This window comes from Cotesia glomerata, linkage group LG1 (assembly GCF_020080835.1).
Source record: "Cotesia glomerata isolate CgM1 linkage group LG1, MPM_Cglom_v2.3, whole genome shotgun sequence".
Classification (NCBI taxonomy): Eukaryota; Metazoa; Arthropoda; class Insecta; order Hymenoptera; family Braconidae; genus Cotesia; species Cotesia glomerata.
Genome location: NC_058158.1, coordinates 10,357,705 through 10,373,825, shown reverse-complemented (window position 1 = coordinate 10,373,825; position 16,121 = coordinate 10,357,705). Strand labels below are relative to the sequence as shown.

At 29.9% G+C, this 16,121-nt stretch overlaps 1 protein-coding gene across 1 annotated transcript; it reads right to left on the bottom strand.

Moving 5' to 3' along the window:
- Positions 1-11,687: 11,687 nt before the first annotated feature.
- LOC123262758 lies at positions 11,688-14,961 on the bottom strand. The gene is made up of 4 exons (XM_044725159.1): positions 14,595-14,961; positions 13,717-14,244; positions 13,281-13,586; positions 11,688-12,503 (listed from the first exon to the last, which is right to left on the bottom strand). The coding sequence occupies exons 1-4, from the start codon at positions 14,658-14,660 to the stop codon at positions 12,108-12,110; spliced, it is 1,296 nt and encodes a 431-aa protein (XP_044581094.1). The 5' UTR covers positions 14,661-14,961; the 3' UTR covers positions 11,688-12,107.
- Between the last annotated feature and the right edge of the window lie 1,160 nt (positions 14,962-16,121).

Sequence of the window (16,121 nt, the reverse complement as noted above, 5' to 3'; positions counted from 1 at the left end):
TTAAAAAGTTTGTTGAAAATAATTCAAATAAAAATATAGCACATTAATAGAAGGATTTGTTTATAGTTAAAAATATTTGTTAATATTTAACAAATCATTTATTAGAGAGTACTTTTTAGTCCTTAACAAATATTTCTTAGTATTTAAAAAGATTTATTAATATTTAATAAATATCAGATTTATTAAATACAAAAAAATCATTTCAAATACTAAGAAATATTTGTTTAATACTAAAAAGTGGTCTCTAATAGACGATTTGTTAACTATTAACAAATATTTTTTAATACAAATAAATACTTCTATCAGTGCATGTATGCATAATAAAATTTAGTAAGAGGAAACATGTGTATGCTTTTAGCACATTTTCTACTGGAAATAATTAGTTTAATTTAATAAATGACACCTTTATACACGGAAAAAAAATCCTATGAAAAATTACAATAGTAACATCGTAATCCAGGACTAGACTTTCAGTAACTTGATTTTTACGATGCTACCGTCTACAGAATACAATTTGAATTATTGAAAATTACGATGTTATTTAGTAAATTTTTTTTCCGCAAGAGCAAGTGAATAAGGACGCATACTATATGTTTTAAAAAAAGAGAGACAGAGTCCAGTAGTTTGCGACGCCACCACCGAAAGATGACCAACTACTGTATGGAGGGTCTTGTTATGTGACTGAGCAGAATCTTACATACTCCTTCCGATAGTGTAAGGGGATAAACCTTGGACTTCTGGCGGAGAGGACACCGAGTTCGATTCCTCGGTGATGCAGAATTATTTTTTCGGTGACCTAAACTTGTTTTTAATTTGAGTGATAGAAATTTACGATGTTGCATCGTATGAATTACGATGTTTGAGTTCTGGTCCGGCCCTACAATGTCCTATACTAAAAATTACGATGTTTTCATTGTAATTTTTCGTACAATTTTCTTTCTGTATACAGAAAAATAAATTTTACAGTAGAAAATTAATTTTTTTGACTCAATAAAATAATTAGGGAAGCAAAAACTCTCTTTATTTAACCAAGAACTTTTTTTTCTTGCTTAAAAAACAACTTAGGTCTTTCAAAAATAATTTTTTGGTTTCAGAAATTTTTTTTTCTGTACATTTTCTAATTAATTCTTTGCTTTCAATGAATTTTCAAAGTTGCAATAATCCAACCTATCACTAGACAGACAAAACCAAAGTAATATAAATTGACCAAAAATTTTAACGCCAATTTGTTAAAAAAATGTATCAAAAATAATAAAAATAAAAATATAGAAAGGTAATTACTGAGTGTATTGAAGTTAATAAACAATCTAACATAATAGGAAACAAACTCGGCGATTAGACAGAAGTAATTTAAATGTAAAAATATAACAAGGACACCCCTTGGAGACACTAACGATTCGGATGTGTAGCGATTGGTAAATTTTGTTGCTGGTCTCGTGTCAGGTTTAGCTCGTCCGTTTGTAACTAGTAACAAATAATGCAATGGAAGTCGCGTGTGCCCTCTCCCCTTTTGTCCCGTCTTTTTGTTCTAGCCGCGGGGGTACCAAAGCTACACGTGCAACCATCGGTATCCCCCTTTTATGCAACACATACGCACATACAACACAATACAACACAGTCTGCGTCATAAACTTGATCTGTTTATAAACAGCAATGTGTATAAATATTTTTAACTTTGTAGAGTTGATCGTTAGAATGCAATTATACTCTAAAAATTTGTAAAATAATTCGATAAATAAATATAAAATAAAAACAAACTATTCATCTCTTGTGATGATCCTGTTCATCCGCATGGACACGTCGACGTGGTCGGTGTCATTAAACTACTCGTTACTGCGAGACTGGTACCGAGCAAAGCGTGTCTGCGTCAATCCGAGTTGAGTTTACTTTATCTTTCTCTCTTTATCTCATTATTCCCCGTCTCTGTTATTTCAGTGACTCGAAACTAAACCAGTAACACCCAGTTCTCACCCCCTGTCGTTGTCGTTTCCGTTGCAGTCAGTGATTGGTTACATTACCGATACGCGCGTTCCAACTACCATGTCACTGTGGTGCGGAGCTGCTACTGCTGTTACTGCAATCGTGGTGAACTCACTCTTTTGATGAGGAAAACAACCCCTAGCCCCTACACTAGTATATATTATATTATCTCGGGATATCTAAAGTCAATATCACTTACTGCTAACCGATTTATGATCGTCAATTCGTTTTAATATCCACAGATTCGGTAGAATCTGGCGCCAAGTTCCGTTCAAATCCGTTGTAAACGGAGCGCCAGACTACCGAGTGTGTTTACCGTAAGCAGAACGATATTTTCAGGTTGCAAAAATTTTATTCATTCTACAGACCTTTTTTTTCTTCAATGATACTCTATAATAATACGTTATATATTATATTATCAATATTAATTAATAATGGTCTTTGAAAATAATAAATTCTATTTAAAATTAATTAAATTCACTGGTACAAACTATAGCGACCCAGATTTTTAGATCCTGACTTTTTCTTATGGAGAAAGTGACATGCCACAGACTAAATAATTCGAGAATCCATGGTAATCCTTCTATAGATAAGAAACTACAGTTAGAAAAGATATTTCACAGCTTGCACCTACACTCGCCAGGGTACGCTGGAATTATTTCTACATAAACTGTAGCTTCAAGAGGATAGTTTGTTATGAAAAATGCAGCCAACGCGAGATTTAAGTTGGTACGAATTGTCAATTTGTATTATAATTACAAAAATACTAAAATCCGAACAAAAACAGTTTCACTGTAAAATCGCGCCAAGTCCACGTTCATAAGACTTTGAAGAAAAAAATTTTTTTCTTTACAAAAGATATAAAATCAAAATATTAAAAATTCAAGTAACCGATATGATTGTATATAATTTTCGGAAATTAAAAACATTTTGTTGTAAATTTAAAAATTAAAGAAATAATTTTGGAACGTACTTGGTGTGCGTCATTGTGTATGTCAAATTTTTTTTCAGTCTTAGTAGATAGATTTTACGAATTTCATAAAAAGTAAAATATTTTGCAACCACGCACACTAAATACGTTCCAAAATTATTTCTTTAATTTTTAAATTTACAACAAAATGTTTTATAATTTCCGAAAATTATATACAATCATATCGGTTACTTGAATTTTTTAATATTTTGATTTTATATCTTTTTGTAAAGAAAAAAAAATTTTTTTTCTTCAAAGTCTTATGAACGTGGACTTGGCGCGATTTTTTACAGTGAAACTGTTTTTGTTCGGATTAAACTTTCTGAAATCCAAGAAAGTGTTTTTATTATTTGAAAAATTAAAGATTAATTCTTTGAGATTTAAATAATTGAGTAGATTTGAAATGTATATTATTTGGTGGAGTAAAAAATAAATCCTTCGATAATATGTACTTGAAATATAAAACGAAAGGGGGTAGACATGGTGGCGCTGCGGGAGATCAAGAGGGTGAAAATTATATGTCTTTATATGTACGCTGTCTAATCCATTTTTGGTGTGATAAAACGTGTGTCTAACCCTTCGATAGTTTATGGCTTATGGAAGCTGAACAATCCGGATGTCACAATTTGTATGAATCAACGAGTTCTTACCCTTTCCTGTTTTTGACTCGCTTCGTATTTATATGTAATTCGCACTGGTAATCTCCAGTGCGAATTACCTAAAAAATAGGAAAGTATACATAAATACATATGTGAAGTATTTATTGATAATCGTGAATACGAATATATTTACAGGAAAAAAATATTTTAAGCTTTACTGAAAAAAAAAAAAATTAACTTGACCAAGCTCTTTAAAACTATGTTTGTGATTTAAAAAAAAATGTTTTTTAATCAAGTTTAATCTATATTATTAAGAGAATAAAAAAATTCTCTATCTCTATCTCTAGATACATAATTAATAAATGATCTTATATCTCGTGAACTATTGACATTTTCAAAGATATAAGCTCATCCCGATGTGACACTCATCAAGGCCTTTCATTTGAGTACCCACATCAATTTTTCATATATTTATATATATTATATATATGTACATATGACAAATATATCAAAATGCATGTGGGTACTCAAATGAAAGCTCTTGATGAGTGTAACATCGGGATGAGCTTATATCTTAAAAAATGTCAATAATTAAGAACTGACTTTGCTATCTTGTCAACTAATGACATTTTCAAAGATATAAGCTCATCCCGATGTAGGCGACTGCGTGGCCGAGCGGTTTAAGTCTTAAACTGCCGTACAGCAGTCGCTCAGGCGTGGGTTCGAGCCCTGGCAGTTGCAATTTTTCTGCGATTTCCGGGGCTTGCTTCCTTGCTGACTGTACTTTGACCAGGTCTCTGTGGTTTCCTCGGTCACTGTGCCCCTGTGCCCCTGTGCTAATGGGCGGGGCACAAGCAAATGCGGGTACAGACTGTAAGTCGGCCACAGCCGCAGAACGAAGGGAATAGTAGGAGGGACGTAAAAAATCCCATATGTCGAGACCTTGGAGGCTGACGCGTGAGGTACCGCTGGAGAAGAGGAAAGAGAAAAAAAGCGGAAGAATAGCTACAGGAGGAAATAGCTACAGGAGTAACTCGAGGGGGCCTGACACTGCGAAGTAATGCTAACGCGGTCCCGCAGTATCAGGTACAAGAGAGGGGAGGGTTTTAGTGGGTAAAGATCTCACACTACCGGCAACAACATCATTAACATCTAGCCGGTGTTTTATGAAGATTTTTCTTTTATCGCCCAAAAAAAAAAAAAAAAAAAATTGATGTGGGTACTCAAATGAAAGCTCTTGATGAGTGTAACATCAGGATGAGCTTATATCTTTAAAAACATCAATAGTTAAAAAAGTACAGTGCAATTTGACGAAATTCATCATTTAATAAAGCAAAATTTTTTTTATATTGTAAAAATACACACAAGAGTTTCCAGTAAAAAAAAAAAAAAAATATGTTACATTTTTCAGATTTTTATTTAGACTTTTTCTTTAAAACTCATACTTATATAGAAGGTAAATTTGAAACAAGAAGCTTTGCAGAAGCAGTCTAGTCGTTATAACCCAATATAAAGAGCTAGCAATTTCTGATGGTCACTAAATCTCACGTACGGACCCTTGTACTCGTCAAATAAAACATCAATACTCTCAGCAACAAACTACTTGAAAAATTGTCAAACACTCTTACTATTCGACCGGACGAAAATTGTCTCTCGAGAGGATGTTTTTTAGTCCAGCAATAAAATGTAATTTTTATTTTAAAATCGGAATCGGCAGTTATGCAGAAAAGAATTTAACAAACAGTAATTAGAATTGATGTAGGAGTAAAAAACAGAGATGACTATCAAGAAACTGATGTCATTATCCAGTCCAGCATTGACAGAATAACGGACGGCCACGATATACGTGTAAAAAAGTAGATATACATGTATGCACGTAAAATAATAAAATATAATAAAGAAGAAAAGTTATCGGCACGCACAAACGAGGACAGAAGAAAGATATGATATACATTTATGAAGTGCCAGTCACGTGTCGTGTATACCAGTGATACAAAGATATCATTTTCTGTAGGTCGGTTCACAGACTCTATGTATGTAATATCTACAGCACACTAGGGATACACACGTGTCACGACGTGAAATCTCAGAGCTCTTGTTTATTACATAGCACACCCTAGAAACATAGGCCGACGCATCAAACGATTCATCGCTTGATCATAATCGCATTTAGCTTTTACCATTCATGTACATCTATCTGTATGTTGTGTACATCTAAATCACGTACTGTTGCTCCCAACTATATTACATTGAAAAATAATTATAATAATAATAATAATAATAACCATCTGTATCTATTACCATTTACAGACTCTCTGTTAGTCAATCATCTTTTGGTCCCTTATTCTCACATAATTTCAGAATCAAACAATTTCGAAATTCAATTTTATCCGACAATCATTAATTTTTATTGATTTTTTTTTTTACAAACTACACGCAGAAAAAAATTTTTTTAAGATAACCTAAGATATGTTGTGGTAACAAATGAATTTTTTAACATAGGGATAACAAATTATAAGTTAAAATAACAAAATTTAGTTTATAACAAAGTTATTGGCTGCGTTCAAGTTTACTAAGTTCTTAGCAGATCTGAGCATATCTTGTAGCAACAACTTAAAATAACTATATTATTTTTTTTTAAATCTATAATAAAACAATGCAATGTATATTTATTTAAGTGTGTCTAAAATTAATTTTTTGGTAGATAAAGTCAGCCTTGCTCAGAACTTAGTAAACCTGAACGCAGCCATTGATAACAAAACAGTTTCTTTACTATAGCAAAATCTTTAAGTTGGTTCGACAAAATACTTTAGTTGGTATAACGAATTTTTTTGTTGAAACAGCAAAATTATGCTATTGAAATTACAAAGAGAATTTGATGGAGTAACAAAGACAATTTGTTAAAGTAATAAAGAGAATACATAATTTAAAAATATGCTATAATCAGCTATAGCTGATTTGGAAAATATTTTAGCAACAAATTAGTTTTGTTATTGCAACAAAATGATTTTGTTTGGGCAACAAATTGATTTTGTGCATTAACAAATTGGTTTGTTAGTACAACTTGAAACATTTTGTTAATGCAACTAATGAATTTGTTGCTATGACTACACTCATTTGTAGTAAAAAATCTAAGTAACCGATATGATTGTTTATGATTTTCGGAAATTTAAACAAATCTTATTGTAAATTTAAAAATTTAAAAAAAAAATTTAGAACGTACGTGGTGTGCGTCATTGTGTATTTCAATTTTTTTAAAGTCCTAGTAAATAGATTTTACGAATTTCATAAAAAGTAAAATATTTTGCAACCACGCACACTAAATACGTTCTAAAATTTTTTTTTTAATTTTTAAATTTACAATAAGATTTTTTTAAATTTCCGAAAATCATAAACAATCATATCGGTTACTTGGATTTTTTAATTTTTTAATTTTGTATCTTTTTGTAAAGAAAAAAAAATTTTTTTTTCCTAATAGTCTTATGAACGTGGACTTGGCGCGATTTTTTTTTACAGTGAAACTGTTTTTGTTCGGATATTTTATACCTTAAATGTTCCAAAGTTAGCTAAAATTTTATGCTATAAAATTAGTGATGAATAAATTGACTAATTGATAGAATTTACTGTTTAATTATTATATCACTAAATAATTAGTGACAATTTTACTAACTATTAAAAAAAAATTATTATTGTATTAGTTGAAAAAAATAATTACTAATAAAATTAATGGTAAATTCACTAATTTGACCTAAAAAAAAATTTTACTTCTTAAACTAGTAAAAATTTTACTAATTTAATTTTAATAATTGATTTATTTATTGAATATGTACTTTAAAAAAAAATAAAACAATTTTTACTAATGTATTTTACAGTTTTTTAAGTAAGTTATCGGTAAAATTTAACAGAAGTATCATCGAGGGATATCTTCAAAAAAAATTTAGTATATGTTAAGTTTTAAGCGCTCAAATTACAAACGCCCGACAAACCATATGTCCTATTTAGCGGTACAACAAATTTACTATTTGAAAGTAAATTTTTTAAATTTAATCCAGCGTGTAAAATTTATGAATTTCAAGACAAAGAAAAAATTCTATACTAAATAATGAAACAATGAAAATTAAAAAATTTTCCTTCACTGGAATTTTGCAGACAGAAAATTAAGAAAAAGGGTTGAGAAAGAATAATTATAAGCGCATTTAAATGAGCTGTATATCTTGTGAATTGTAGAATGTTAAGGAAAAGGGTTGAGAAAAAATAATTATAAGCGCATTTAAATGAGCCGTATATTTTGTGAATTTTAGAATGTATAAGACTAATAGAATTTAAATAAATCTCGTTAGAAGTAAAGGGTTGAAGAGTTACATTGTACGGAGATTTAAGTGGGCGGGAGTGTCTAGAAGTAAGAATAGGTCATTACAAAGTCAAGTTTAGAAGTAAAATAAACAATATAATTTATGAAATCCTATTAGAGATTATATCTGAATGTTTCCTCAGACTTGGCATATTGTCTGGCAGTAATAGTCACTGAAAATAAAATCTTTGTTACTTGAAGTCATGCCGGTAATTTACGTCTGTCTGGCTTTATGTACGTGACTTGAAGATAGATAAAAGCTTCTCTATTCAGAAATTTTGACTTCTTAATTTATTTTGTAAATTTAGTATTTATTCTCTATTTACCTGGACGAGACTGTTTTCTCAACAAGCTTGACTCTTGATATTATTCTTACCCTTATCGGGATAAGGAAAAATCTAACCTGAGTTTCATACAAAAGAATTTTAAAAGAAAATTGGGAAAGTAGATTTGGGAAGTTTACTCCCTACATTTTAACTCCGTACTTTTATGACGCACTCTTTACTTACAACTCTTCTTACTCTGCTCTCTCTCTCTATTCGGGGTAGGATATCAAAATTATACTTACGACGAACAGTAGCAGAATATTGTATGTATATAGATATACAAGTGAGGAAAATTTTAGTATCAAGTGAAAGTGTTTGGCTTACCTAGAATTCAAGCTACCCTAAATTGACCCATAAATTCAGAAAGTTATGTTATGGTTATGATTTATTGTATTTTCGAAAAATTCAAGACTTTGGTGACAACTCAATGCAGCAACAGCCACAGAATCCCAAAACATGCCCAATTTTGTCTACTGATTTTGACCTTGCGCAATTGTTCATTTTACAATACCTGCAAGTAGTTAAATTTTTTCCAGAGACCTTCGCTCGAGGTACATACACATCAGCTTAACAGTTTTATTGTACAGTAGATTGTTTAGGTACGGGGTTATTTTTGTATTAATTTTTAGAATATCTTTTGAGGTATACGACCCTTTAATTGGTCAGAAAAATTAGAAAAAAAATTAATTTTGCATTCAAAACACAAAAATTAAATAAAAGATAATTTTAAAAATAAAAAAAATCATTTTTCATTAAAAATGAATTGATGTTATTTCTCAACTGATAAAAAGTCTATAAAATTTTTATTTTCGAAAAATTAATAAAAAAAAAAGACACCATCAAAATTATAAAACTAAAATTTTCTTTAATTTTTCTAGAAATCAAATGATTTGTAAAAAAAAATACTTTTAAAAATTTTTTTTAATTTTTAATGTTAATTTTTTTTCATAAAAATTTGTTTATAAAATATTTTTAGATATTTATTAATTCTAGTATCAAAAATTTAAAATTGATTCAAATCGGATGATTTCTATTTTACCACCCGAGTGCCTTAAAAGAAACCTCACTAACCTTATCGGCTTCTTTTACCTCGCTGCGTATAAGAAGCGCATTTCAAAATTAATTTCTCGAAAACGGTGAAGTAAATTAACTAGAAATTTTTATAAGTCTTTTTTTTATTGATCTTTCAATATTAAAAATTTTATCAGTAGATAAATACTATCAATCCTTAATTTCAAACTACGTATATTAAAATATAAATTAAAAAAAAAAGTGAATTTTTTAATTTTCAAATAAATCTATCAAGAATTTTAACTTAAAAGGCTAGAAAATTTTCTAAAGAATCTTATAAAAAAAATCTTTTTAAAGTGTGGGATATAACGAAAAAAATTCTGATATCGATACCTTTTCACGAGAATAAAATAAAATTTTCCACTAAATGATTTTAAGGACCTAATAAACAATTTTTCATCATAAAACTATTATTCGACGACACTAATATTTCATCCCCCATCTATATTAAAGGCATTATAAATCTATTTGTAATTACCGAAAGAATAAGTATGCCCACCAACAAAGCCGTAAAATTCCTCGGTAATTTGATAAATTGCAAATAAAGTATCGATAAAAACCAAAGTTACAGTTTAGAAAAAAAAATCCCACGCACTGAGGATCCATGCACCTCGCCCGCATCTTTCCAAACATTCTACTGTCGTATTTAATATTGTATTATTCTCTACGGCTCTTTAGCACGTCAATTTACTTAATCGCGTTAGAATATTGTAACATTGATAGTTGAGACATATTATTTATCGATTTCGAGCCTAAATACACTCAAACATTAATAACCGATCCCACGGGTATATTGTAATAAATATATACAAGATGACAACCTGGCGCGTGCAATCAAAACTTCTCGCCAATCAAACTTATCAGAGTAAATATACCCCTATATATTGAAAAAAAGAAATATATAGTCCGCCACTCGACAAACTATTTTCCAATTGGGGATTTCACTTGTATCAAAAAGGGACACTAGACTGCGGGTAAAATACTCAAACTATTATTCACTGCTACTCAAGTACAATGGCAAACTCAACTACTGTTTGTCACTACATTTTAACCAACATACATCTATTTGTATTAGCTACTTTCTACCGTCAACGCGAGACTTGGATTTATCGCTTGCTGTGGGCACTTTGTTGCTACTGTGCATTCAATATAATTTTTATCTATTTTTTTTTATAAACGTTACATCCCATTATACTATATTTATATAATTTTTATTGTATTACACCGCTATATTTTATTTTTTCCACACCCGCGAGGATAAAAAAAATACCTCTTCCTTTATGATTCTAATAGACAATAAATATAATCTTTGTTGAAGAATTAGTAATACAACTGGATTCAATTTGTGGGAAAATATAATTTTTGTTACATTTTTAAAGCCCAACTTGAATTTATCTTAGGTTTTATTGTCAGAGTTAAAAAATTACCAGTTAAAATTGGTCAATCGAATAGTACCTCCTTAAATTTAGCCCCAAAAGACGAAGATGGATTCCCTTGAATAACTTATTCTATCAAAACGTCAAACCTGACAAACTACGGGATTAGTTTTTGTATTCATAAAACATCACACTGACAAATAAGTTAAGAAATAAAATTTTAAAATTTATTTACAGATGTATTTTTAAATTTTTCAAATAAATATTAACTATTAACATTTTTATAATTACTTAAAAATACAGGTAAAATAATTTAACTTAATAATAATTTAAATAGACGCTTAAAAACAATAATTTAAAGTATATAAAAAAATTCTTCTATCAGAAAATATTAATCTGTTAAATGAGAATAATTTTTCCTTTTACCTCACAAGTATTTTTTAAAAATTTTAACACAGAACATGACTAATTACATTGGGAGCTACTGAAATTTTAACAATAGCAGTATATATTTTTACGAGCGAGTAACCTGGATACCACGACAAATATATCTTTGAGTGTAATTTTACACTTTTACTTTCTTCACTACAGTCATTTTTTTTTCTCGCCTAAAATTTCTCGCATTTAAGAAAATTCATTTCTCTCAAAACCTTAAAAAGAAATGACATAGATTAGACAAAGGCAGTATAGTATACAGTAGTCCACTAAAAGCTAAGTGTACTGATTTTAATTTCAGAGCATTGTCCAGCTCCCCATACACGTTAAACCATAGTAAACTTTTACAAAATTCCAGTAGCTGCTAGTTTACCACCATTTGATTTACTACTTGTATATGTAGGTGGTTGACTTGTACGACCGAGTGACTGACTTACTGTGCGAAGTAGTACATAAATTTACTAACAGCAGTCTCTTACTGGACCTGAGCTTCTATCCCAAGAGTAAAGAGAAATTTTAGTCTTTTAGAATTCCATTTTACCTTTTTCTGTCTTTTTCGCACTCACTTAAAAGATACGACCGCGTTATCTATTTAACTTTTTCATTTTTCTTATTCTTTTCTTATTCCATCAGAACCCAGAAACCACCCATCGAGGCTTGCCACAACAATTTCTCTGTTCACGATGTAGGTTACCAAGAGCAACTCCACAGGATTTTACCTACTGCTTTACTGCCCTATTATAAATCAAAGTTTTTTTCCTTTTTTTTCAAACAATTCACTGCTATGCGTTTCTTGCTGTGTTTGTAAATTTACAGAAGTCTGTTTCAAATTGCTACCGTACTCTGTAGTACTTGAAAGTAGGTCTTCATAAAAATTTGCCACAGTTGCGCAAGGGTTTTCCAACACGTCCATATTTTTTTACACCACATTTTACATTTTACACAACTCCAGAAAATTGTCCGTCAAATAAATTTACAGAGAAACAATACATTTAATAATTAATCTAAGTAACCCTTTTCGAGCATAGCAGGGATCATTTTCTTCAGCGCCTTGACAGCCCGTGGATTTTTGAAGATGTTCATTTTGGTGGTGCCACTTTTGAAGCAGTCGTCTATCGCTTCGATGTCCGAAACATCGGCAATCATCCGCGGATAGAATATCAATCCAGACATCAGCCCGTAGATTCGTCTTTTGTGCATCGCTCGGGTAATATCTTGCAATGTTGGAGGTGGTGTGCTGCAGCCGTACCTCTTCATTGATTTAGACAGAATTTCGACGTACTTTTTTATAAAATAGTCATCGTAGTCGACTTTGAGGCTCACTTCTGGACAGGTGTTGATGAAGTAATGTAAATCTACCGCTGGTGAAGTCCAGACTGACATTTGGAAGTCCAGCTGCAGAAGAAAAAATGTTTTAACTAAATAAAATTTTTGACTTTTGTTAAATTGCACTGTACTTTTTTAATTATTGACGTTTTTAAAGATATAAGCTCATCCTAATTTTACACTCATCAAGAGCTTTCATTTGAGTACCCACATGCATTTTGATATATTTTTCATACATACATATACATAATATATATAAATATATGAAAAATTGATGTGGGTACTCAAATGAAAGGTCTTAATGAATGTAAAATCGAGATGAGCTTATATCTTCAAAAATATCATTAGTTGACAAGATAGCAAAGTCAGTTCTTAATTATTGACATTTTTTAAGATATAAGCTCATCCCGATGTTACACTCATCAAGAGCTTTCATTTGAGTACCCACATGCATTTTTGATATATTTTTTATGTATACATATATATAATATATATAAATATATGAAAAATTGATGTGGGTACTCAAATGAAAGCTCTTAATGAGTGTAACATCGGGATGAGCTTATATCTTTAAAAATGTCAATAGTTCACAAGATACAAGGTCATTTCTTAATTATGTATCCAGAGATTTATGCAGCCTAAATACATATCATCATAAATTGACTATTGATGAGAATGATATAAAACCATGAAATGGCATAAATTCAAATCAAGACCTTTGCAATGACACTAAATTTCACTAAAAAAACCGATTTTATCATATGACTATTCTGGACACAAAATTTTCCTTATTGTCTTAATAATCTAAGATGATTACTTCTGACAGTTAATCAAGTGTCTGCTCACCATTCGTACTTCCAGCGGCACTCCATTTTCATTTTCACGAAACATAAAGTTGCCAATCCAACAATCGCCGTGGTTCAACACGCAAAACTCGTCGTTGTCGTACTCCGACACCTTCAATAGTTTTTGATGCTGTGTAACTCTGCGTAATTTTTTCAACTTATCCGAAGCACGAATTGCCCAAGGTTCAGACCATTTACGAATTTTATCAGCTATTTGATCAATGATAAAATCCAACCAATCGTACATACTGGCATGTGTTTCTTCGGACGATGATCTCGACGTAAAACGTAGAAAACGTCCTGGTTGCTGTAAATTTAATAATGTTATTCTCATTTACATTTTATATTTCATTAAACAAGCGTAATTCTTTTAAAACCAGACATTACATTTATTTTTAGCTTAATCACGATTAAGAGAAAAAAAAATAATAAATTACCTGTTCGTTTAATGCAGCGGATCCAGCATGAAATTGTGCAATGGCTTCGATGACTTTAAGCATGTGGGCTTGTGATAATCCTGATTGCCGGCACTTATTTTTGAATCCAAGAGGTTTTAAGTCTTCGAGAATTATCGTCGGTGGCTGAGTTGACCCGCTGAAGAACCGTGGCGCAAATTGTCGACCGGTCAGTCGCTCCAACGAAGGTAATATGTTGGTGAAAACCATCAACTCAACGTTGAATATTCCATTTTCCCGGATGAAATCCAAACTGAACCCCGGCAATGGCTCTTCTTTCATTATTAAATGCACTATTTTTTTAATTCTCTTGAATGAATTGTTCTTGGGTACACACGTGTATCTCAAGGATAGCCTCCACACTTGGCTCAGAAAATTCTGTCCTTTGGTACACGCCAAACGCTTGTTAATTATCGCTACATCTTGGATTTTGTAGTCCCTTAATCCGTTCAGGAGAATTTTTTCGAAAATCATATTCGTCCAGTCAGAATTTTCAGACACAATTCCATTCTAAAAATAATTTATTGTCTTAATTTTGGAGTTAATACTTTTATAAATAATCAAAAAATTATTTTTTTTAATTAATAAATTTTTTTTTCAAGTAAAAATAAATTACTATTATAATTTAAAAAATTAATCAAAGATTTAATAAATATTTATTTACATAATTAAAAAAAATAATTTATCTAAAATGAGAATTGATGATCAATAAAAAAAATTTAAAAAAAAAATAAAAAGGTTGTAAAATTATTTATTTAATGAATTAAAAAAATGTTATGGTTTTATCGAAGTAATAAAAATAAAATTGAATGGAGTGAATTGATAAATTAAAAAAAAAAAAATAATAATAATCAACTTACCTTTTGAATATTATCAATAGACTTGGGTAGATTCTCAACACTTCTAATAACCGTTTCAATACTCATGGTTAAAGAGATATCTCTTCCCAATTACTCCCGATAACTCACAACCGTATACTAACGCGGTTTCCTCGGCTTTAAATGCCTTTAAGTGTACTCACCGTACCATCTGTTAATTTATTACGATTAAAAGAGATATACCTGTACAACGTTTAAGTCTTATCTTTTAATTTACCCAAAAGTAATAATAACGATCACCGATTAGTGAGCATTATAGGGTCAATAAACGACAGCCGCTTTAAAACAAAAAGAGAGAAGAAACGTTTACAAATATTTGGATTTATACGCTAAATAATTTCAAGCATTACATCAGTTACTATAAATACAAGTTATAGAAATTTTATTTACCCACATTGATAATCATTGAAAAATTTATTATAAGCATAATTTATTACTAAGTAAAATATATGCTTATAAAAATAATTACTTGAAATTTTAAATAATTTTTTTTTGATTTTCCATTGATGCTTAAAAGTTGGATTTTTTTACAACACGCTGTCTACATGATCGTTTCTGCAAGTGTTTCTAATTAATTATCTTTAAAAAAAAAATATCATCAGTATTTCATATCTAATTTAAGGTAACGACAGGAGAAATTAAAGTCTAAATATTTTGAAATCAATCTAACTTAATTAACACTACAATTATTTACACTAAAAACATTAATTAATTAATTAATCAGTTTATTAATGAGTATATTGACTTACTAAACGGATTTACAGAAGTTCATCTGCATCATTATCATGAATATCATTAATTCAACATTAATTGGAATTATTCGAAGCACTAAAACTCATCTTCGTTGCTTTTGGCTCTTATAATTTCTACTAACACTTTTTACTGAGTTCTTTTTTTGTAGATGTTTTATATATTAATGTAATTGTTATCAGAACTAACTACCATCTTTTTAAGATAAAAAAAAATTGCGCGACCATCATCAACATATGTGTCAAGTTCCAAACTACTGTAATAACTAGTAAAAAATTTTTTAATTTTTTACGGCATAATTTTCTAAGAAAAAATACATTTTTTGCAAATTAAAAAATATCTATTAAATAACTTTTATAAAAAAAATAAATTATTCACTTTTAAAAAATGCTAGACAGTACAAATAATAAAAAAAAAAAAAACCCAGTGATAATTTTCTCCGTGCAATGCACTGCAGTAATTTAATTTTCTAGATATCTAATCGAATTTATCATCAAATAAATCGTCGGGGGTCGATTAAATTTTCCAATAAAGTGACCATAACAAAAAATGCGACAAACAAAGATTAATATTCAATTAATAGCAATAGAGAATGATGAAAAATTTTGGCCATTCTATTTACACGACCGCTGACCTATGTCAATAGATATAAATATATATTTAGATGTTGAACCGTCGCTCATATCATTTCTCGGGTTATCAGTTACGTAACGAAGATAGATAATATATAATATTAATATTTCATACATTTATAACACT